Consider the following 25,092-nt stretch of genomic DNA (forward strand, 5'->3'; position numbering starts at 1 on the left):
CTATATGGCTGTGAGGTTTATTTCTGGATTTTCCATTCTGTTCCAGTGATCTGTATGTCTGTATTTGTGCCAGTACCATACTATTTTGTTTATAGCTTTGTGATATAACTTGAAGTCTGGAATTGTGATACCTTCAGTTTTGTTTTCCATTTTCAGGATTGCCTTGGCTATTCGGAATCTTTTGTGGTTCCATACAAATTTCAGTATTGTTTATTCTAGTTCTGTGAAAAATATTATTAGTGTTTTGACAGGGATTGCATTAAATCTGTAGATTACTTTGGGTAGTATAGACATTTTAACGATTTGTTCTTTCAGCCCATGAGCATGGGATGTCTTTCCATTTCTTTGTGTCATCCTCAATTTCTTTCATGAGTGTTTTTTTTTTTTAATTTTTATTTATTTTATGATAGTCACAGAGAGAGAGAGAGAGGCAGAGACACAGGCAGAGGGAGAAGCAGGCTCCATGCACCGGGAGCCTGACGTGGGAATCGATCCCGGGTCTCCAGGATCGCGCCCTGGGCCAAAGGCAGGCGCCAAACTGCTGCGCCACCCAGGGATCCCTCTTTCATGAGTGTTTTATAGTATTCGGAGTACTGGTCTTTCACCTCCTTGGTTAATTTATTCTTAGGTATGTTTTTATTTTTGGTGCATTGTAAATGGGACTGTTTTCTTAATTTCTCTCTCTTGTTTTTAAAGATTTTATTTATTCATGAGAGACACAGAAAGAGAGCGGCAGAGACACAGGCAGAGGGAGAAGCAGGCTCCATGCAGGGATCCCGACCTGGGACTCGATCCCAGGTCTCCAGGATCATACCCTGGGCTGAAGGCGGTGCTACACTGCTGAGCCACCCAGGCTGCCCTTAATTTTTCTTTATGCTGCTTCATAATTAGTGTTTAGAAATATAACACATTTCTGTACATTGATTTTGTATTCTGCAACTTTACTGAATTAATTTTTTCTAATAGTTTTTTGATGGAGTCTTTAGGGTTTTTCTGTATATAGTATCATGTCATCTCTAAATAAGAAAGTATTCTTTACCAATTTGGATACTAATGGCATATTTTATAAGAAAACTTTAAGTTCAGTTGTTTTTTTTTTTTTCTCTTGATGCTAGCAGTAAGATAAATTTTTATCATGCTGCAGTTTCAGAATTGAAGCTGGGACTGTTTATAGTCCTTTGTTGCTTGTTTGAGCTATTCATGAAATAGCAGTAAAGATTTCTTAATTCCCTACACCTGGGGTTGTCTCTGCATTGCTATTTCACATTCTATGTGCTTGCTACAGAATTCATATACCCTTGTCTGGAAAAAAAAAATCCTTAATCCACAAATATATAGCCTAGGTTTCTTTCTTTCCTTTTTTTTTAATCGGAGTTCAATTTGCCAACATATAGCATAACACCCAGTGCTCATCCCGCCAAGTGCCCCTCTCAGTGTCCATCACCCAGTCACTCCAACCCTCTGCCCACCTCCCTTTCCACTACCCCTTGTTCATTTCCTAGAGTTAGGTGTCTCTCATGTTTGTCACCCTCACTGATATTTGCACTCATTTTCTCTCCTTTCCCCTTTATTCCCTTTCACTAATTTTTATATTCCCCAAATGATTGAGACCATATGTTTGTCCTTCTCCAGTTGACTTATTTCACTCAGCATAATACCCTCCAGTTCCATCCACATCGAAGCAAATGGTGGGTATGTGTTATTTCTAATGGCTGAGTAATATTCCATTGTATACATAGACCACATCTTCTTTATCCATTCATCTTTCGATGGACACCGAGGCTCCTTCCACAGTTTGGCTATTGTGGACATTGCTGTATAGCCTAGGTTTCTGATATAGACCCTCTTTCCTTATCATTTATCTTAATTGTAGGATGATTTACGTAGCATTTTGAGCTAAAAGACTCAAAGTCTTCACTGTTCTATTTTTCATGACTATTACTATCTCTTGACTTCATTTTACACAGTTGGGAAGTTACTAATAAATCAATCATAACAGCATTCTTGGTTTTTTTCAGATGTTTAGTTGAAACATCTTTGAAATTATCCAATTAATAAGGTTCTTTCGTGATTTAGTTTGGTGCCTCATTCACATGGATCTTGAATTAAACATTAGCGTCTGGGATCCCTGGGTGGCGCAGTGGTTTAGCGCCTGCCTTTGGCCCGGGGCGCGATCTTGGAGACCCGGGATCGAATCCCACGTCGGGCTCCCGGTGCATGGAGCCTGCTTCTTCCTCTGCCTGTGTCTCTGCCTCTCTCTCTCTCTCTGTGACTATCATAAATAAATTTAAAAATAAATAAATAAATAAACATTAGCGTCAGAGATCTTGGTTCAGGTAGGGCTGTTGACCACATGAGAGTTGCCATTGCTTAGTCCTGAAGAAGTGTTTGGACTTTTTTAGATATATTTATCAAGCATTGACTGATAAATGCCCTGCATTATGCTAGGCTCTGTGGAAGTTATAAAACCAAATCACAAGTTCTATCCTGTGAATAGTTTTATAGGGAAGTTAAGATAAAAATAAAAATATATATTCTAGATATCTTATGTATGTGTGTATTCTACATATCACTAATGAATGTGTATATCTGTGTATTCAAAGGATAGCCCCAGCTCTCAGCAGTGCTGGAGATTGCTTCCTTTCACTTTTATCAAGTCTTTTCTATATACATGTCAGAAACTGGTAGAAGCTCTTTATATATGCATTTAATGTAACCTTTACTACGACTTTATAAGGTAGGTAATATTAATCACAGAAAATGCAAAACTTATATAAAGTTGTTCAGCGGGGCAGCCCGGGTGGCTCAGCGGTTTAGTGCTGCCTTCAGCCTGGGAGTCCCATGTCGGACTCCCGGCATGGAGCCTGTTTCTCACTCTGCCTGTGTCTCTGTCTCTCTCTCTCTTTCTCTCTCTCTCTCTCTCTCTCTGTGTCTCATGAATAAATACATAAAATATTAAAAAAAAATAAAGTTGTTCAGCTTAAGAGACTGAGCCAACTTTCAAATCCAGATATATATGCCTCTGAGCTGTGCCCTGGGTCTTAAGACCTTGAGGTAAATATGGATTTACTCATTTTCATCCCTTAGCTGTATATACCTAAAGTAGGACTGGGAACTCTTATTAATTTAAAGGGCTTAAGTCATCTTGGGTCTTTCTTTCATTTGTATTTTTCCATTTTAAAATAATCTGTATACAGTTGTAATTTATATACAAGAAAATACACATTTTTTTTAAGATTTTATGTATTTATTCATGAGAGACACAGAGAAAGAGGCAGAGACATAGGCAGAGGGACTCGATCCCAGGACCCCAGGATCATGACCTGAGCCAAAGGCAACCACTGAGCCACTCAGGTGCCCCAAATACACAAATTTTAAGTGAAAGATTCAAAACAGTTTAACTACCATCATAGATATGATGGGTAATATTTCCATATTCAAACTTCAAAAAGTTCTCTCATCTTTCTTAAGAATCAGGGTTCTCCTTTTAACTCCAGGCTCTTCTAAACACTAATCTACTTTCTATAACTTATAATTTTGCCTTTTTTAGAATCTCATATACATAAAATTAATGGAAATTAATCTTTGTGTCTGGCTTCTCCAGTCACTTAGAAAATGCTTTTGAGATCCATTCATATTGTATATATCAATGTTTTTTTTCTTTTTTATTTCTGAGTAGTAATATTCCATTATATGGATTATACCACAATTTATTTATCCATTTACCCATTAGAGCACATTTGTATTGTTTCCAGTCTGAGCTAGTATGAATAAAGCTTCTGTGACTATTCAAGTTCAAGTCTTTGCATATATTCATATTTTCATTTCTCTTGGATAAATACCTAGGACTGGAGTCACTGAATTATATGGTAAGTGTATGTTTAACTTTATAAGAAACTTCCAAACCATTTCTAAAATGTTTGTACCATTTTGTATTCTCACCAGCAATTTCTGGGAGTTCCAGTTGTTTCACACCCTTGGCCAATATTTACTACTTTGGTTCTTTTTTGTTTTAACAGTAGGTGGTTAGGGATCCCTGGGTGGCTCAGCGGTTTGGCACCTGCCTTTGGCCTAGGGCGCGATCCTGGAGTCCCGGGATCAAGTCCCACGTCGGGCTCCCTGCATGGAGCCTGCTTCTCCCTCTGCCTGTGTCTCTGCCTCTCTCTCTCTCTATGTCTATAATGAATAAATAAATAAAATCTTTAAAAAAAAAAAAAAGTAGGTGGTTAGTAGAATCTCATTGTGGTTTCAGTTTATATTTTTCTAATGTCTGATGACGTTGAATTTTTTTCATGTGCTTATTTACCATCTGTATGTCTTATGTTGTAAAGTATCTCTTCAATCTTTCTTTCTTTTTTTTTTTTTAAGATTTTATTTATTCATGAAAGACACAGAGAGAGAGGCAGAGACAGAGGTATAGAGAGATGCCTCAAGAGGCTTCCTCAAGAGGAGCCTGATATGGAACTTGATCCTGGGACCCTGGGATCATGCCCTGAACCGAAGGCAGATGCTCAACCCCTGAGCCACCCAGGCGTCCCTCTCTTCAATCTTTTACTACCATTCCCCCCTTTTAAAATCAGTTGTTTACCTCCTTATCTGTTTTCAGAGTTACATATTCTGAATACAACACCATTATCAGATAGATCTTATAGGTATTTTGCCCTGGTCAGGGTTTACATTTTCATATTTTTAACAGTGGTATTTTGAATACGATAATTTTAAAGTTTTGATGAAGTCCAGTTTACCCTTTTTGTTTTGTGATTCCTGACTCATAGGAACCCCTGTAGATAGCTCTGCAGATCTCTTTCTGTTCAGGGTTTCTTCTCCAGTACTCTGACCTACTAACTCTGGCTACCTTGCCCTTTCCCTCTTCTGTTCTTTCCTCCCCACCTCAGTTCTGTTTCAGTTGCCTCTCCAAGTGCTGTATACAGCCTGGAAGCTGCCACCAGACAATAACTACTGTAGTCTTAGGTCTTACCTTGGATCTTGTCCTGTTAGCAGGGAGCACCATTGTTTTGAGTTACCTTAACTTTAAATTAATAACATATTAAAAACTAGTAGTATGCCAGTAAAGCTCTTTGGGAAGCAGTTTGCAGTATCTCTGAAAGTTCAAATAGTTTACTTATTTAAAAAGAGCACAGGCTTTAAAGTTAGTTCACAGGGAGTTTAGGGGCTCATAGTGTACAAACTTGTAACTAGTAGTAAAGAAACTATAGAGATGTGATGCACAGTATAATGAGTATATTATGTAATATAATAAATATGGCTACAATAGCAGTTCTGTTACAGTATATAAATGTATCAGTAACACTGTATGCCTTAAATTTATACAACATTATGTGTCAAGTTTATTCAATAAAAATTTAGAAATTTAAAGTTAGTTCACATCCCACAATTGTAAAATACTTATGGCCCTGGGAACATGATTACCCAAAAGACTGGAGAAATTACTGAACAACGGAAGAATATCACTTTGATTTTTTTCATCTTGAAACAGGAGTATTGGGCTCTTAGATGGTGTGCTGAATATGATGTAGTCTCACCAAAGACCATCAAGTCCATTGTTTTATGAAGACAATGCATTGTTAAAATAGAAGGTCATGTTTCTGTGCTCCAGTTCTTTAGCATGTGATCAAATGAAATTTAACAAGGGGAATTTATTACAAATACCTGGTTGCTTGCTTTGTTGTATAAAGGATTGCTGTGGTGTTATTGATATTTGTTTAGTTTTCTCCATTAGCAAAAGGAAGGGATATTTTCCTGTAGCCTATTTGAATCCCTTGACATTTGGTGGTCTAGTTTCATATTGAGTAGATTGCTGAGTGCATTTTTATGCCATTTGTGCTTAGGATAAACTCCAATTAAGGGACTTCTCTTTTCCTTTTGAGAACCTGGCACATGGGCATCATGCCAAAGGATCATTTAAAGCAGCAATTTTTATACCTGATTTTTGCTAATGGGAGCACTTTACCTCCTTTTGAGATTAGTTTGAATATTTTCCTATGGGAAATCCATTTTGATTACCACATTTTCCCTCTTGCAATAGAAAGGTCACCAGCTGCACTTCTTGCAACAGAGATGGAATATACATGAGGTATATAGAGTAAGCAGGTTCCTTTTCTTCCATGTTTTTTTCCCTTAATATTTGATTTTGCTTTTGCTCGAACAGTTGGCCCCTGAAGATGAAATAACTCTTGGCATGCACATGTGTATGTATGTCCCTGCAGCATTTTTAAAGCCTGTAAATGAGAAGACCTTGCTGTATAAACTTACACAGATACGTACATGATTAATTACTAAATCCTTTTCCTAATGTTTTCACAGGAGTCTCCCCAGGACAGTGCTATCACTCGGGATATTAACCGGACATTCCCAGCTCATGACTACTTTAAGGACACAGGAGGAGATGGACAAGATTCCTTATATAAAATATGCAAGGTATTTCACATCAAAAAAAATTTGTTTTGAATGGTTATTCTGGTGCTTTTGAAATTACACAAAAGGTAACTACAAAGTGTAATTTGTATTTGATAATTAAGAAAGCAAAAAAGGAGGCACCTGGGTGGTTCAGGCCGTTGAACGTCTGAGCATTGGGCTCCCTGCTCAGCACAGAGTCTGCATCTCTCTTTCCTTTTGACTTTACTCCCTGCTCATGCTGTCTCTCTCCCTCTCTTTTAATAAATAAAAAAATCTTTAAAAAGCTAAAAGTGAAAAAGGAGAGAGTAGACTCTGTAAAATTGTGATTGTACCTTTAATTTTATGCTCATAATAAACAGGAAATCAAATAGACATAAAATGGTAAGGTTTCTTTTACTTTTTTAATCAGGACTTTCAGATGACAGTCCCCTGGCTCTACATTTACTATTTTTTTTTAGGGAGGGGGGGCAGAGAGAAAGACTCTTCAGGAGACTTCACGCCCAGCCCAGAGGCCAACTGAACTGTGAAGTTCTCAAGGGCAGAAGTCACTTCTATATGTTAATATATGTGGTGCTTAGCATATAGTAGGTGCTCATTAAATGTTGATGAATTAATGAAATGCCTTTTAGTCCCCATATTTCATTACAACTGCCATGAATTTTTTTTTAAAGATTTATTTATTTATTTATGAATGACAGACAGAGAGAGAAAGAGGCAGAGACACAGGCAGAGGGAGAAGCAGGCTCCATGCCGGGAGCCCGACGTGGGACCCGATCTCGGGACCCCAGGATCGCACCCGGGGCCAAAGGCAGGCGCTAAACTGCTGAGCCACCCAGGGATCCCCCATGAATTTTATACCTAAACATGTCCAAGTGTGTCATGTACTTTCACATCTGTATGTATTCCTTCAAGTTTTTCCATGAGCCTGAAAAATAAGCTACCCTCCATTTTCTACCTATAGAAATTCAATACATTTCATTCTGATACATAATTAAGTCCTGTGCTGAGTAATTTACATGAATGAGCTGAGAATAATACATCATGTCTATGATATAAATACTATGATTATTCTCATCTTACAAATAAGTATAAGTAATGAGCCTAAGATCCAGACCTAGACATTAGCATTTGTGGAATTTCAGCCCAGCTCTAACTCTGAAGCTTCTATTCTTTCTTGAACAATCAACTGTTAATTGATAACTTCACAAACATTGTCAGACTGCTTTCCACAGAGCTCTATTGACAGATGCCTTATTGTATTAAATAGATAATTTCTAAAGCCCTCTGCATATCTTGTCTTTGAAAAAGTATATGTGTTTTCTGTGTATAGCCCTCTTATTAGACAAGCTTCAATGAAATGGGGGATTTAAATGAGATTATGTTAAATTCTACCCTCATTTATGAAAACAGGATTATTTTACATATTTATATATTTATATTTTTAAAAGCTGTAGTTTCACCAAAAGCTAATGACAGACCTCTTGCATATATTAACTTAATTGTGATCTAATAAGCATTAGCATCACATTTTGCTAAATGATCTTTATTGTGAACACACTTATTCTGAATTGTTTTCTCCTGGGATGAAGAAGCATGGCACAAAAAATAAGTGGAAAATAAAGGGAATTTCATCAGAAATAAACTTGTCAGACAGGGAATAGCATAGCATCTTGAATATGTAGAATTTCCCTTTCCACCACAGCTTACATGAGAACTGGAAATAGTACTCATAAAAACAAGACTCTGGAAAACAACTAAAGTACCAAAAAAAGTAAACCACAAGGAATGTTAGATGTCAATATTCTGTTAAAGATGATGTTGAGAAGAGATGGGTAATAATCATCTGCCTCCAAGAAAAATACAAAATAAGAATCCAAAGGAACCCTACAAATGGTTTCAGAGTAATCCCTCTTATCAGAAAAGTTATTACTGGCATTGTAGAAAGAATTGTGTTTTGGTGTCTTTGCCAAGAGATTTTTTCCCAGAAAGAAAAATGAATAATGTTAACAGTGTTTAGTGAGAGCCTGCTGTAGGACTGTCTAGGTTGAAGGTTTGAGGTCGTGGCTAGGTCGGATAGGGCATCATCCTGGCCCCTAAGAAGCTCACAGTGCAGTAGAGAAGATGGACATTTAAAATATCAGAAAGGGAGACAGAACATAAAGACTCCTAACTCTGGGAAACGAACTAGGGGTGGTGGAAGGGGAGGAGGGTGGGGGGTGGGGGTGAATGGGTGACGGGCACTGAGAGGGGCACTTGACGGGATGAGCACTGGGTGTTATTCTGTATGTTGGTAAATTGAACACCAATAAAAAATAATTGTATTAAAAATATATATATATATATCATCTATCAAAAGGCCTTCCCAGACCACCTCATATAAAGCAAGTGTCATTCTGTTTATTCATCAATAGCACACATTATCAACAATTATTTACTTTATTGTATCTTTCCTTTCTTAAAATTGCAAACTTCATGAGAGTATTTTGCCAAATTAATTCTCTGATGTACCCACAACACCTGGCACAATGTCTATATATGGCAGGTAGAGTAACAAATATTTGCTAAATAAATTAATTGTCAAAGTTGAAAAAAAATGCAACATGGTGCGTGCTGTAAATACTATCCTTGTGTAGCAAGTACCATCAGTACAGAGAAGAGAGGGAATCCTGGGGGAATGAAATGTTTAGATAGAGCTTGAAGGAAAAGGGGAAAACATGAGCCAAGACAGTTACAGCAACCTTTTTTTTTTTTTTTAAGATTTTATTTATTTATTCATAGAGACACACGGGGTGGGGGTGGGGGGGAGAGAGAGAGGCAGAGGGAGAAGCAGGCCCCATGCAGGGAGCCCGATGTGGGACTCGATCCTGGGTCTCCAGGATCACACCCCAGGCTGCAGGCGGCACTAAACCGCTGCGCCACTGGGGCTGCCCAGCAACCGTTTTTTAATGCCAAAGTGGTTCTCGCTTACTTTTTCTACTCTTGGGCTACAGGAAGTAGCATGGTGGCAGTTCTGTTTATTAAAGAAAAAATTGAAAAGAGGAGCCTGGGTGGCTCAGTTGGTTAAGTGTCTGCTTAGGTCATGATCCCGGTGTCTTGAGATCAGTCTCCCTCCTCAATGGGAAAGTCTACTTTTCCATTTCCAACTCCCCCTCCCCCACCCTGCTCATGCTCTCTCTCTCTCTCTTTCTCTCTAATTCTCTCTCAAATAAAATCTTAAAAATTTATTTTAAAGGGCAGCCCGCCCGGGTGGCTCAGCGGTTTAGCGCCACCTTCTGGAGGGCCTGATCCTGGAGACCTGGGATCAAGTCCCACATCAGCCTCCCTGCATGGAGCCTGCTTCTCCCTCTGCCTGTGTCTCTGCCTCTCTCTCTCTCTCTGTCTCTCATGAATAAATAAATAAAATCTTTAAAAAAAATTCTTTCAAAAAAGGAAAAATTGCAGAGAGATATTTGTATCATTCATTGAACATCAAAATACCATAGTGGAGTGTGAATATCTTCCAGGTTCCTATGTTCAAGGTCCTATAGGACAACTATGGCCCATGAGTAAACTATATTCATTTATACCTCCTGTGTTTTTCTTTTTCCAGGCATATTCTGTGTATGATGAAGAGATTGGCTATTGCCAGGGCCAGTCATTTCTTGCTGCTGTTCTGCTTCTCCATGTGAGTATTAGGTGTCTGTTACAACTTTCACATGACCTGCCTCAGTTTATACTAGCCTTAGTCTTGAGCATGATTTTATATTGGATTTGACCAGACTCTAGTGCATGAGTTTCGACTCCTCTATCTGGAAACCTTTTCCTTAATTTAATATCATCATGGAAGAGAAACATAGTTAGAATAAATGACAATGTTAAACACTAGTACAAGAGTAGACCTCATTATTATTGCTAAAATGATTGGATAGTCTTGGTTGAACCCTTAGGAACATTTTATAAAGTAGCCACCATCATTAGTATTTTCTTGGGGATCTGTGTATTAGAGGTGGGAAGGAAGCAGAGAAGTTGGCTTTGTTTACAAGTGCCATTCTATTCATTTATTTATTCAGCAAAGACCTTTACCATCCAGCTTATTGATACTCTTTCAAATCCACAGCAGAACTGAGAAATCGTTAAAGTGGAATACCCATAAACTCTTCCTCTGTTTTACCAATTAATACTGTACCATACTCTTTGCTCTGTCTGCATCTCTCACTTTTCCTCTTATTTTTACACATTTTATTTTTTACTGAAAAAACAGTTTTTGAAATTAGTTTTGGAAAATCAGTAGCAAACATCAGAACACTTCATTCCTAAATACTTGAGCATGTATCTCCTAAGGATATAACCATAATACAGCAATCATATCCAAGAAATTCCACACCAATTCAGTAATGCCTTATACAGAATCCACATTTGATTTTCCCCAATTGTTTACTCAGTAAAGTCCTTTGTAGCCTTTTTTTTCCTAACCAAGCTCAGTGAAGATTCAAGCAATGTATTTGGTGTCATTTCTCTTTATTTTTTTTTTCTATCTAAACTCCCCCAGCCTTTGCCTTTGTTGTGCTTTACACCATTGAGAGTTTTGAAAAATTCAAGCAAATTGTCTTATAAAATATTCCACATTCTTGATTTGTCTGATCATTTCCTCAGGATTAAAATTAAAATGTTTGGCAAAAACACCACACAGGTGATGTTAGCAGAGAGTTTGTGGGCACCTCCATCTTTAGCACAGTAGGTTCTTTGTGGATATAGAGCTAGCAGAGCTGACTAGCTGTAGGCAGAAAGTCACACAAGTATGTCATTATTATCTCAGTGGCGACATGAAGACATAGTAAAAAGTTTGATGCAAGATTATAGCAAAGGAACTTTGGCTTCTCTGGGGAGGTAGCCTTTAAGGTGAATACTGAAGAATGAGAAGGGATATCCATTCTCTTTTGTACATCTGTATCATTTAACTTTTTTAAGCTAACATTATTATGAAAATCAGAAAACTGTTTTAAAAGCCAGAGTGGGGAGTACAGCACTCCCAGCAAAGGTAATAGTACAACCTATAGAAGCCTATGGAATGGGGAAAATTTGGCCTATGGAAGAAGCTGGAAGCAGGGCTGTGTGACTGGAGCATTGTCTGTGGATGGGGGGTGGGTGGAGGTGGGGGGTGGGAAGGGAGCTGGAGAGGCTGCTCAAGGAGTTTAGATTTTGTTTCTCTAAGTACCGGGAACCTTTTGAAGAGTTGTAAGCCATTTTGTTATCAGTTGTAATACAAGTAAAACCAAAACCACTTTGTATCTTCTTACTGTGAGAACCTAGCTTATTGATATTAGTATGCCTGTAAAAATATTATATGATATTAATTAAAAGGTCATGGTTTTTTCCTCAGCTTTATTGAGGTATAATTAACAAAAATTGTGTGTGCGCATATAGATGGTGTATGATTTGATGAATTGATCTGCTGTATGTTGTGAAATGATTACCACAGTCAAGCTAATAGCCATCAAGAGGTCAAGTTTTAAAATTATGTTGTTTTAGTAAGACTTTATATCTCAAAGGCTCTCAGGCTTGTGTGGTTTGTCTTTGTTCTCAACTTCAGTCCAAGAACATTTGTCCCCATTTAGGTATCACAACTCCTTTTAAAATAGGTTTCCCAAACAAATCTAGTGTCTTGGGTTTGAACTCTGTTGCTCCTTGTGTTAAGATAAATGCTTGTTTCAAACGAAAAGCATATATGCTACCTGATATCAGAAATGTCAGGGGTGCCTGGGTGGCTCAGTTGGTTAAGCTCAGGCTATGATCCAGGGTCCTGGGATCAAGCCCTACATCAGGCTCCCTGCTCAGTGGGGACTCTGCTTCTCCTTCCCCCCGCTCATGCATCTCTCTCTCTCTCCTTCTCTCTCTCTCTCAATCTCAAGCTCTACCTCAAATAAAGTCTTAAGAAAAAAAAAAAAAGAAAAAAGAAAAAAAGAAATGCCACTCTGGGGCAGACCCAAATGTCCCTAGCATATGGAAGAAATTATGAAACTGCCTTCTGTGGTAGAGACCTCTGAAATCTGGTCCTTTGCTCCAGTGCCCTTACCTGCCCAAAATAATTAGCTGTGCTTATCTCATTTATTACTTAATCTGATTTATTCTTTATTCTCAGTGATTTCTGTGCTCAGCCCACCTCCATCCCCTTGTTCCACAGAAGCCCGCCCACCTTCTTGACATTTTGAAGGCTTGCTACAGTCACACCAAGCCTTAAATAACATTTCCAGTACTTTTTTTCTATTTTGAAAATTAGACATTTTGCCAAGGTCTCAGGGATATATTTTTCCACAAAGCTATGAAAGATCTAGGTATTATTATAAATGGGTAACATCTGTAAATAGAAGTAAAGTGGGATATTTTAAGTATCACCATAAATATTACATAGTACTCTGAACTATAAACCTTAGAATATTTAAGGTTCTGCTGTAACTGGCTGTGTTTGTAACAACAATGAGGAAGAAAAACATTTTTACTAGAAAAAGTAGCAGCTAAGGGGGTAAAATTATTTAATAAAGATGTCAGGATTTGAGAAAGATGAAACCTATACTCATATATCAGTCTGTTGCTACTCAGCTCAGATCTGGTCCTGCAAAGCCTATTCTTGGTTCCCTCAGGCGTACTCAGGCTTTCTTGTTCTTGTATCCCCACTGATTTTTCTACCTAATTTGTATGGTAAATATGAATTCTGCCTAACTCATAATTATTGTATACTGGCTGTATGGGAAACTTCTTGAGGATAGGAACAGTATCTGACACAGAATAGATATCATTAATGTCTCTCGGTTCAGTCAATGAATGTCATAAAACACAACTACCTCAATTACTACATATTGCTAAATTTCCTATTTAGATAGGAGTAGAAGGATGAATTTAGCATACTGAGAAAACTTCTGTATATATTTTGTAATGCCCGCCTCATTCTCTATCTGTTACAGATGCCCGAAGAACAGGCATTCAGTGTTCTGGTCAAGATCATGTTTGACTATGGTCTCAGGGAACTTTTCAAGCAAAACTTTGAAGATTTACATTGCAAATTTTACCAGTTGGAGCGCCTCATGCAGGTAAAAAGAGAAACCAGCCTTGCACTTGCCACTAAGAGTGCAACTCTAGGAAGAACCAGGTTGATGAACCTGGTGCCAAGGAGCAGTGGTGATTGCCTTAGCCATCCAGGGTTAAGGACTGGTTTGATGTTTTTCATTTCTCACTCTGTGGTGACGATTCCAAGATTAATAAGGTGTGAACCCAGTGGGTGTGAGCTAGTTTTTCAATCTCATAAACGCCCAAATGATCAGATGACTTTGTAGGGGCCTTTAACCCAGCAAACTAAGTCAAGAAATGTCTGCCAAGGCTCTAAAGCTGACTGGTTTGGAATACCATAATAAAAGTGAAACAAACAAAAAAAGTGAAACAAACTTTCCCAAACATTTCATAACTTGGAAAGAAAAACTATCATTCCAAACATTTGTCACCATCGGGGGGATTCCTCTTTAGAGGTAGTTTGTGGACTGGAAAAGGGAGCCAAATGTCAGTTTGATACTTGATAATAAGTATTCTTAGTACATTAGAGGTTTTTAGGAAAACACAAATATGTGACTTTTTTGGCCTATTCCTGGCAGAATTATTAGCCTCCCAAGTGGGAGTTGAACAGCATGTATGTGCCCTAAACTAATTAGCTTGCTATTTCAGGAATACATCCCTGACCTGTACAACCACTTCCTGGATATAAGCCTTGAAGCACACATGTATGCCTCCCAGTGGTTTCTTACACTTTTCACTGCAAAATTTCCTCTCTACATGGTGTTCCATATCATTGACCTGCTTTTATGTGAGGTATGTATCAGAGGCCACAGGACTTTGGCTTTTATTTGCAGTATCCTCCTGTGTCACCTCCATTAAAATAGAATTTATTCTTAGTTAATTTGATTTTTGTGCTCAAAAATCCAGATTTAAGTAACTCTTCTTGGGCTAAAGCTAAGGCTAATGATCACATTTTGTTGAAGGTGCTCTCTGCTAACAAACAAAAAACCCACTATTACACGTTTATATTACTATTAATCTAGATTTGGCTGCATTTATTGGAGAAACCCAAAATAACATTGACTAAGTAACGTAGAGGTTAATATCTCTCTCATATGAAAGAAGCCAGAAGGTTGGCAGTAACCTGCCTTCCCCTAGAGGGTCGGGAACAGGGGAGAGTGTGTCTCTTCTTTAAAGGAGACTTCCTGGAGGTTCCACCCAAATTTTCATTTATCTTTTATTGGCCAGAACTTAGGCACCTGACCACATCTAGCCACAAAGGAGAGATTATTTTATTTTATTTTTTTAAAGATTTTAATTATTTATTCATGAGAAACAGAGAGAGAGAGAGAGGGAGAGGGAAGAGACAGGCAGAGGGAGAAGCAGGTTCCATGCAGGGAGCCCCCTATGTGGGACTCAGTCCTAGGACTCCAGGATCATGCCCTGAGCCCAAGGCAGGCGCTAAACCACTGAGCTACCCAGGTGTCCCAAGGAGAGTTTTTTTTTAAAGCTGAGTAAGAATTGGGAAAAATCGGAGGGTATGTTACTATAACAAAAAAAGATATTAGAGTACATAACAGTCTTTGCCACGGCACAGTTTTGGGGTATATGTGTTTAAGAAAAAAAATAATTTCAAAAATAATAAATGTTTATTGTAGAAACTGGAAAACACGAGCAAAAAGATTTTAAAATACTTCTAATCTCACTCTAGAGAGTAACTCAGCATTTTAATATATATTCTTTCAGCCTTTTTTTGTGTTTATGTACATACATTATTTTTGTACAGAATAGCTTTCTTCATATGGAGTATTATGTAATAATGTATATTGAGGTTTTGTAAATATATATTTTAAAATAGAATTCTGCTATTATGTTATTTGATAACCTCTTTTCATTTCATACACTTGAACACTTATAGACACACATCTGTACTATCCTTCTTTTTGTTTAATTATGCTGTTTCCAAGGCACGCCAAAATCCATTAAAGCATTTGTACCTTCTACCCAGCTTGAAACATTGTAAGAAACACTGTTACCAAATACATGTTACGAAATACACTATTACTCTTCCCTGCTGTCAGGTATCTCATTCTTGCAATATACCATAGTTTATGTAACCAATTCCTAGTCTCCAACCTGTAAATTTTATAGTTTCTCAGTATTATAAACATTTTTTTTAAGTAGTTACTATGGGCCTAGTGGCATGCTAAGTGATTTAAATGAACTTGTCAACTAATGAGCTCAGAAAACTCGTGGGAGAGTATTAGTTCTAGAAACCAAGGTCCAAGAACTTAATTTAGTAGGTCTTTGTGCCTCCCCTTTGTGCCTCCCCTTTCCTTTGCCCGCAGCACCTCCGGAAGGGTTAGCTGGAGAAAGTGGATTGGAGGGAGCCCTGATCAAGTTCTTTCTGGGATAGAGGGCTCTTAGACTGCTGTATGTGGAGTGGATGTAGCACATGATGAGGGGAAAGGCCATCTGCAATTATTTTCTGAAAGATCACAATGTTATGGTTCTGAAGCTTGGGTTGGGAAGCATAGAATACTTTGGAAAAGTGTTCTTTCTTGTTAAATGTGAGAATAGCTAAAAAAGTTCAGAGGAATGGGACATTGGGTCTATTTTAAGTTGTTTTTCAGTAGCAGGCCTGTATTAATTATTATTTTCCGAAGATGTTTTCAAGATATTCCATTTCTTTACTTAGTTATTTTTTATACTTTCTTAAAAATTGTGGGGCATTTTGGGGACAGCTGACTAGTCCATATCTAAACACTGAAAATATTCTTTTTGTGTTTTCTCTTTTAGGGAATAAGTGTTATATTTAATGTCGCCCTTGGATTATTAAAGGTACACATTTATTTGTAAATCGAGTGACAGCCCCTGTCCAGCACTCAGAGTATCTTAGTCTTGATCTCATACTAAGCAGCCACCACTTGGTAGCCCTGGCCCTGGTAATGGCTCAGGCAGTGGCTAAGCAGTACCTCCTGCGTATTGTAAAGGTGCTGGTGTTATAAAATGCTTCTTGTGGATCTTCATGGTAAAGAACTCTTTCTATACATGGTTGTGTTTTCTTTTTTCAAGACTTCTAAGGATGACTTGCTGTTGACAGACTTTGAAGGTGCCTTGAAATTCTTCAGGGTTCAGCTTCCTAAGAGATACCGCTCAGAAGAAAATGCAAAAAAATTAATGGAATTAGCTTGCAGCATGAAGGTAGAATGATATTTGCATTAATTTAGATTCTTTTGTTTAGTTCATGTCTCACCATTCCTGATCAAACTATGAACATTTATAATACATTTTAATAATGATGATGATGATTTTTGTATCATATAATTTATTTTCCCACTATTTTCTTACATATTATATATCCTGTGCATTAGATCTCATTGCCTCCCCCAGCCTTTGGACTCTGGGGAAGGGATTCTGCTCATTTCAAAGACCCAGCAAAACACAAAGAAGCTTCTAGAGTCATATAGCAAAGTAGTGGCAGGACTCTGGTTTTATGATCTGTGTTGTCTTTTAACTTTCAATATTTGTGGTCATGGTCAGAAATTCCCTAACATGAAACTAATAACTAATGAAGGAAACTCATTTTTATCACTTTCAGTGGCATTTATGGTGTGTTTAATTATATAAGGTCAAAAAATGTAACATCTCCTTGTATTCATGTTGTAAGATGAGCAGGAAAAACTTCATTATCTACCAGCCAGAACACAGACTTGAAAGATCTGAATTCAAAATTACTTTACCTATTTAAGGTACAGTTTCCTCACATGTAAAATAATAGTGGACTTCTGGTTCTGGTTAGATGTCATACTTAGCTAACTCAGGCTGCCCTCTTGAAACACTTGGAGGTAGGAAATGCCTGGATGAACTTGAAATAAAAAAGAGAGGGGATCTCTCTTTTTGGGTGGCTCAGCAGTTTAGTGCCTGCCTTTGGCCCAGGGCATGATGCTTGAGTTCCTGGATCACGTCCCACATCGGGCTCCCTGCATGGAGCCTTCTTCTCCCTCTGCCTGTGTCTCTGCCTCTCCCTCTCTCTTTCTGTCTCTCTCATGAATAAATAAATAAAATCTTAAATAAATAAATAAGTAAATAAAAAAATAAATAAATAAATAAGTAAGAGAAATCCCAGGTACCTGAATCACAGTAGTTCAGCTAGTGTGCGGGAAGTGGTAAAGCAGCATCCCAGGGGAATATGGAACCCTTGGTGTAGGTACTCATGAACACATAGAATCTAATTTTGGGCCTTTGGGAGGCAGTGAAACCCAGAATCACTACATAAAGTTAGGACCTTGGAATACTGCCCTCTTTGTGGAAGGCGGGAAGTACTAAAACCACCTACCTATTAAACCTGAGAAACAATAAAATTTCCTAATACAAATTGAATCAAGGATTTGAAAAAGAAATAGAGCCTCTAGTTAGTGAAATAATTATTAAAGTTATTGTTCAACTTAAAACGTTACATACCTCACAAGCACTGTAAATAACATTTAATGATATTTTCCCATGTGCCAGGTACTGTGGTTAAGTACTTTCACGTGTGAGGATTAACTACACTGTGTACAGTGTTTACCATGATGCCTGGTAATTAGTAAGGGTTCAAGAAATGATGGCTCTTATTCTGGTCATTCCCTCTCTGGTTTTTCAAGCAGATATCAAATGAACACTTGTCAGAAACATTTCACAGATGGTGGGTTTGTGCAGAGAGCAAAGAACAGGTGAGCTCGGAGGTTCTCTTGAGTCACCACCTCAGTCTAGTTCATAGAACAGGAAGCCTCTTAGTTGCTGATGATTTCTTCCCTTCCAAAACCTTTCTCAGTGTCCCATCTTAAGTTCCTGGAACCTGGTTGCTCAGGCCAAAACCTTTGCTTACTATTGATGCCTTTTCTCTTTCACACAGTATCTTGGTCCTCCATCCCAGCCCTGTTTTCACAGTATACCCTGAATCTGATTGCTTTTGCCCCTTCTCACTAACTCAGTAATGTAACCATCACTGTCACTTGTCTTCTGGAATGTTGCAGTAGACTCCTTACTTCCTGTTTCCATAGTGTTTTTTTTTTTTTCTTTGCTTTGCTTTTCTTTGTTTTTCTTTGATTTATTCACTTGGGAGAGAGAGCAGGGGAAAGACAGAGAGAAAAGGAGATAAGCAGACTCCAAGGACATTGAGTTTGATCCCTGATGTCATGACCTAAGCTGAAACCAGGAGTCGGATGCTCAACGGACTGAGCCACCCAGACACCCCAGTGGGTTTTTTTGATCCCATCTCTCTCACTTAAAACTGATGGCTTCTTAGAATAAAACTCAAAGAGTTTTTACCCTGACCTGCAAGGTGCTATACTATGTGACCTTAGACCATGTCTCTGATTTCACCTCCTCCTACTTTTCCCAACTTCTACTTCAGACAACTTGGCCTGTTTTCAAACTTGCTGAGCATGTTCACTCTGCAGGCCTCTGCACTGGTCTCTCCACCCATCATGTTCTTCTCAAGTCCATGTGGCATCACCATCAACTCATTGAATGTTAAGCTCAGATATCATGCCATCAGAGAGACCTTTTCTGATTATTTTGTCTAACAGCTCCCTCAGTGCTTTACACCTTGATCTCTACCCTGTTTTATTTTCCTCATATCACTTATTGCTATTTAATATTATTTTAAATGCTTATTATTGTATGCATGCCCTCTCCCCAACTAATCCTGCAGCAGAGGGGACTCAATCTCATTTACTGCTAGATCCCCAGCATAAGAACAGGATTCAACATATAAAAAATAGTTGAATGAGTGAATAAATGAATATGCTGCTGAGTTTCTACCAAGTGTTCTCTCACGAAGAAGAGTTAGAGAGTTAACATGGCTTTGGGCAAGGCTTAAAATATCTTCCAGCCAATGGTTTTACCTTTTGGGTTTTCAGTAGCTTGAAACACTTTAATAATATATGGATCCTTTATTTCCATAGTTCAGATCGGAGGTGTCCAATGTCCTTTTTTTTTTTTTTTTTTTTTTTTTTTGCCTGTGCTTTCAAGGAGTTAAGGTAGACAAGACTACGTAGCACACATATTTTGTGCTTAGATACATAATTCATACTGGCCCTGGAGAACTCTGCATGGCTGGGGTACACTTTGGATGATTCCCCCTACTTGCACATGGTTTTGCATGAGAAAGATAGTAATTTTTCTTAAAATTGATTCACAGTGTGGAAAGCCTATGTATTGACCAGGACATGAGAATGAAATTGTTCTGCTAAAAGGTGAAATATAGTGTAGTTAGTGATGGTTACTTGCACTCTGGTAGGTGTATTAATTCCAAAAACTATTAAGAGAAATATAGGCAATGAGCCAATTATTGGTAGAGAACCTCAGTCACAGTGATAATTTACCAGCTCAAAAATAAGGAAAATCATCATTAGGCTCAATCATGAGCCCAGTGTTACGTGGACCGTACGAGGTGGGAGTGTATTACTCCATCAGCAGGAAAGTACAGTCATCTCTGGGTTTGGAGCTCCCTCTAGACATGGAAAAGGGGATTCCTTCTTTGTGAATGGTTTGGAAACTAGCTTTTTAACTTCCTGGTGTAGAATTTAGAAAGGAAACATTGGATTTGTAACTCTTTGAAATCCCATTCCATTATTTTTTAATTTCTTAAAAATTGTGGCATGGTTTTCTCAGTTATACTTCCTGACTAGGGTGGGAATTAGGAATACTTGGCCTCAAATGCCAGTTGAGGAAATAGTTACTTACTTTTATGGTTGTGTTTTAACAGTTTTGATGTTGTAATTTCCAGTATTTGTATAGTTTTTATGGATATCTCATTTCTTCCCCACAGTACCCTGTGAGGTATGCAGGGCAAGTCAAGTGTGGCAGCTGAGGCTTATTGAATTCAAGTGGCTTCCCCAACTGGATCTAGCTGGGTAGTGGCTGGAGCTCTAGTGGAATTCAGGCCTTTGACTCCATATTCCCAAGGCTTTTCATGCCATTGCATGGCCTCTTCTCATTGCAGAATTGCATCAGGAATTAAGTTTGGTGTAGCAATATTTGAAACGGCCACCAGATGGGTGTGTTGCTCAGAAAGGTCTGTTTTTCTCTTTGCCTGAGTGTCTTCTTTTTCTCTATAAATCTTTTCGGTGTCAGTCTTTACTTGCCTCTGTCTTCATTTCTCTATTCTCAGCCCTTTTATTTATCCCCTTCTCGCTCTTGTTCCTTACTTTATTATGGAACTGAAATATTTTATTTATTTATTTATTTATTTATTTTTTTTTTTTTTTAATTTTTGAAAGAGTCTTAGATCCTCTGCTTTTCTTTTTTTTTTTTTTTTTTTTTAAGATTTCATTTATTGGGTAGCCTGGGTGGCTCAGCAGTTTAGCACTGCCTTCCCCGTGATCCTGGAGTCTCAGGATGGAGTCCCATGTTGGGCTCCCTGCATGGAGCCTACTTATCCCTCTGCCTGTGTCTCTGCCTCTCTTTCTCTCTCTGTGTGTGTCTCTCATGAATACATAAATAAAATCTTTAAAAATATATATATATATTTCATTTATTTTTTCATGAGAGACACAGAGAGAGGCAGAGACATAGGCAGAGGGAAAAGCAGGCTCTGTGCAGAGACCCCGGTGCGGGACTTGATCCCTGGACCCCAGGATCACACCCCAAGCCAAAGGCAAATGCTTAACCGCTGAGCCACCCAGGCATCTCAGATCCTCTGCTCTTAAACTCAAACTTAACAACGTATATCAGAACTCATTGAGTTGCTCCCCCTTTATGGGTCACTGTCTTGAAATAGAAAGATTGTTTCCACTTCCGATAGAAGATCTAAAAGGAATTTCACTTTTTTGAAGATTGTATCTCTACACCCAACGTGAGCCTCAAACCCACAACCCCACAATCAAAAGTTCCATGCTCCACTAACTGAGCCAGCTAGGCGCCCCAGGAATTTCACTTTAGATAGATTGTTCCAGGGGATCATGAATGGTCCTAGGAGCTCCACAACCCTTTCATACTCCTAACTGGGCCATGCATCATGTTTAGAGGGAGAAAATGGGAAAAAATTCATAGGTCTTAAATTTTTTGATTCAAGAAATAAGAGAGCAGCTGGTTTTTTATGTCTACACAGAGATGTTTGAGAATAAGTCACATACGTGGGACACCTGGGTGGCTCAGTGGTTGAGCATATCTGCCTTCAGCTCAGGGCATGATCCTGGAGTTCCCAGATCAAGTTCCGTGTCCAGTTCCCCTCAGGGAGCCTTCTGCCTTCTGCCTATGTCACTGCCTCTCTCTGTGTCTCCCATGAATAAATAAAATCTTAAAAAAAAAAGAAAGTCCTATATGTAAGGTTAGTTCAGAAGAAGTAGGAGCCATAATAGAGACGGCCAGTGGGTTTCTTAGATTAAACCTGAATGAAAATTTGACCCTTTCACTCTGGAATCCTACCTAAAGTGAAATGGATCTTCTGAACTACTGATTGCTTCACTGGAATTTATTTCAAACTTAAAATGAATGTGCAAGACTTCAGACTACCTGTAGAAAAAGATATTACAGAAACCAAATGGCAGTGTCTCCAAATTAATGTAATACTAACCATTTACTATTTGGAGAGACAGAAAACTCTGGCATTTGGGACTACTTTGCCCTTGGGGAATATTCTTATTCAACAGCTAAAAGCAATATTAGTTGAAGCTTCATTCTCTGCTCAGATCATTTGTTACATTAGTGTGTGTTAGGATTTTAGGCTCTGTGATTGCAGTGGCTTCATCAGTGTTGTTTCATAAGGTGTTCACAGTATCTTGCATAATGTCTGCAACATAGTGACTTAATCCTTACGGTGATAAGGTGAGGTCATTTTACAGATGCTGAAGCTTAGAGAATTGAAGAAGACTCCCAAAAGGTATAAAGTTAGTAAGTGATGGAGCCAGGGTTGGATCCCAGGAATTTCAGACTCTAAAGTCAATACTTACCATCAGTGTGCCATTCTGTAAATGAGGGATTGAATGGATGGGCCAGGGACCACTTGTATTTTTGGTGATGTTCATCTTGTAATGGTGGGTAAGCTCAGTCTCTGCCAGTTTAGCTTACTTGTAGCTAAGTTTAGTCCTTAAGACTAGACCAGGCTATAGTTTTACTTCTGTGCTTGTTTTCTACCTTTTAGATTGAATTTCATGAGGAAACTTCTAAGTGAGAGTTCTTTTACTCTCTTTTACAAAATTTAGAGTTTTAAATTTTGCTGCTTGTCACAAGGGTAGCAGTGCCCTCTACCTTCTTATTTTATTTTAATAAGCTGGTCTCTTTTGGTTCTTATCTGTGTTTGGGTTCTCTGCTACTAATTTGCTGAGTGCAAAAATACTCGGATAGTAGAACTGGAATGCCTAATTCTATTTAGTGATCTTTGAGGGAGTTTGAGCCTGAACTATTTGAAAAAATTAAATAAAGGGGCTCAGAAACTAAATAGAATGTTGATTTGTTTCAAGTGGTTACAAGTACAGGCCTTGGAGTCTCATGGGCCTTGGCTCTCATCCTGGCTCTGCTGTATGATCCAAGATAGCTTAACATGGCAGGGTTGTAGAGAGAAAAGTCAGATGATGCTTTTAAAGTAGCTGATGCAAATGTGAGGGCAATCTGGCTGCAACATCTGTCACCCCATTGATCCCCAGGGTTGATTCGGCTGATCTGGCTGGTTAGGTGGGTGTCCTCTTCCTCCCTCACCACTCCGTGTGCGTCCCTCCCGAAGCTGCGCGCTCAGTCAAAGAGGACAATCATCCCCGATAGAGGAGGACCATTCTTTGGTCAAGGGTATACAAGTAGCTGCGCTCCCCTGCTAGAACCTCCAGACAGGCTCTCAAGGTCCATTTGTAGGAGAACGTAGGGTAGTCAAGCTTCTAAGACTCCAGACACATCCAAATGAGGCACTGCACGTGGTAGTCTGCCTTTCTTAAATAAATAATAAATAAATAAATAAATAAATAAATAAATAAATAAATAAATAAAATATATGTGTGTGTGTGTGTATATGTGTGTATATATATATACATATATACATAAAGTAGCTGATGACCACCATCATCATCACCCATGCTCATTTGGCCTGCCCTATTATGACCTCCTCTACCCAGACATCTACTTTCCTTAAGTCTGTTCATAGGAATAAACGTTTGTAGGTTTTCTTATGTGCCAAGTACTGCACTCAGTTTTGAACATGCTACCGAGGTGGATGAGAAACAAGAATCACCCCAGATTTGTGTTTTTGTGCTGCTGTTGCCACCGAACAGACCAGGTTCTTGGCTTTAGACATGTCACTTTTCCTATCTCAGTCTTTTTTTTTTTTCCTATCTCAGTCTTTTTTTTTTTTTTTTTCCTATCTCAGTCTTGATTCCCCATCAGTAAAATGAGCATCTCAGACAGTTGTTTTGGGAACTAAATAAAATAGAAGGTGTCCGAGATACCTTGTTATCTTAAAAGTCCTATGTAAATCTCAGTTTTTTAAGTCAATAACTAAAGGAAAAATGGGCTTGTGTCAGATTTCTTTATTTAGCAGTGAGGACTTTGGGGTCAAGATCTCTTCAACCTTGGGGCAGCCCCGGTGGCACAGCTGTTTAGCACTGCCTGCCTGCAGCCCAGGGAGTGATTCTGGAGACTCTGGATGGAGTCCCATGTCGGGCTCCCTGCATGGAGCCTGCTTCTCCCTCTGCCTGTGTCTCTGCCTCTCTCTCTCTCTCTCTCTCTCTCTCTCTCTCTCTCTGTGTGTGTGTGTGTCTCTATGAATAAATAGATAAAATCTTAAAAAAAAAAATCTCTTCAACCTCTTCATACCCACCCAGTCACCTATGCAACATACTTCACCCCTCCCATGGAGAGCTGCTAATAACATTCAACATCCCACTTTCCCTGGACTTCCTATGACTCCAGCCCAGTGGGATTCCAATCCTTGCAGCAGTTTCTTAAGCCAAACTTGGAAATCAGCTCCCATTTCCTAGCCACAGCCTATTTCCCGCTCTTCTGTGTTAAATGGACTTGTTTAAATGTCTCACTGCTTGCCCCATGTTTTCAGAGGGTAACTCTGTCTCTGATTCAGGACAAAAATATAGATAGTAATAATAACACATAATAGCCACCCCCTTTATTAAAAAGACCTCATGTTCTGGGCACTCTTCTGAGCTCTTGATATGTTTTATATCATGCGATCCTCTTAATGGTAGTCTTCATAAGAACTGTTGAAATTTTCTCAGATGAGGAACTTAAGGCTAAGGTGAGGCAGCTCACCTTCGGTGATGGAGTGAGTCAGTGGCAGAACAAGGTCTCAAGCCTGGGTCTGTCCACTTACAAAACCCAAGCTCTCCATTGCAGACTGTCCCACTTCCCTCCTACCCAGATTAGTGGCCACTCTCACTTTCTCTACCAGATCAGGTACCAGCTCTCCTGGGGCTGATGGCACATGTTTTAAAAGAGAGCATTATCCAATTTCTGTAACAGGTAAATGATGAGTGACCCAAGAAAGAGGTATTTGGTATTAAATATATACTTCTACCAAAATATCGAACTGGCGTGGTCCAAGTCTCTACCTTCTCTCTGATTCAGGGTTTCTTAACTTAGGACTGTGGGTGGCTTTGGAGAGCTCATGAGTCCTCCAAAATGGTAGGCAGAATGCTTTATTGCTGGTGTAGGGTTGGGGCAGAGTTG

The 25,092-nt window shown here is 38.7% G+C and overlaps 1 protein-coding gene across 11 annotated transcripts in view; it reads left to right on the forward strand.

Annotated features, from left to right (window-relative positions):
* RABGAP1 (RAB GTPase activating protein 1) overlaps positions 1–25,092 on the forward strand; it is a 167,569-nt gene that overhangs the window by 120,704 nt on the left and 21,773 nt on the right. For all 11 annotated transcript variants that reach the window (XR_013353715.1, XR_013353716.1, XR_013353717.1 and 8 more), the window contains 6 exons: positions 6,325–6,438; positions 10,007–10,081; positions 13,356–13,481; positions 14,107–14,250; positions 16,237–16,278; positions 16,513–16,641. Coding sequence is in view for 8 of the 11 variants with exons in the window: in XM_077850553.1 (XP_077706679.1) it covers positions 6,325–6,438; positions 10,007–10,081; positions 13,356–13,481; positions 14,107–14,250; positions 16,237–16,278; positions 16,513–16,641 (630 nt within the window). In the remaining 3 variants the exon portion in view is untranslated. The remainder of the gene's footprint in view (positions 1–6,324; positions 6,439–10,006; positions 10,082–13,355; positions 13,482–14,106; positions 14,251–16,236; positions 16,279–16,512; positions 16,642–25,092) is intronic.

The sequence above is a fragment of the Canis aureus genome, chromosome 16 (assembly GCF_053574225.1).
Source record: "Canis aureus isolate CA01 chromosome 16, VMU_Caureus_v.1.0, whole genome shotgun sequence".
In the NCBI taxonomy this organism is placed as follows: domain Eukaryota; kingdom Metazoa; phylum Chordata; class Mammalia; order Carnivora; family Canidae; genus Canis; species Canis aureus.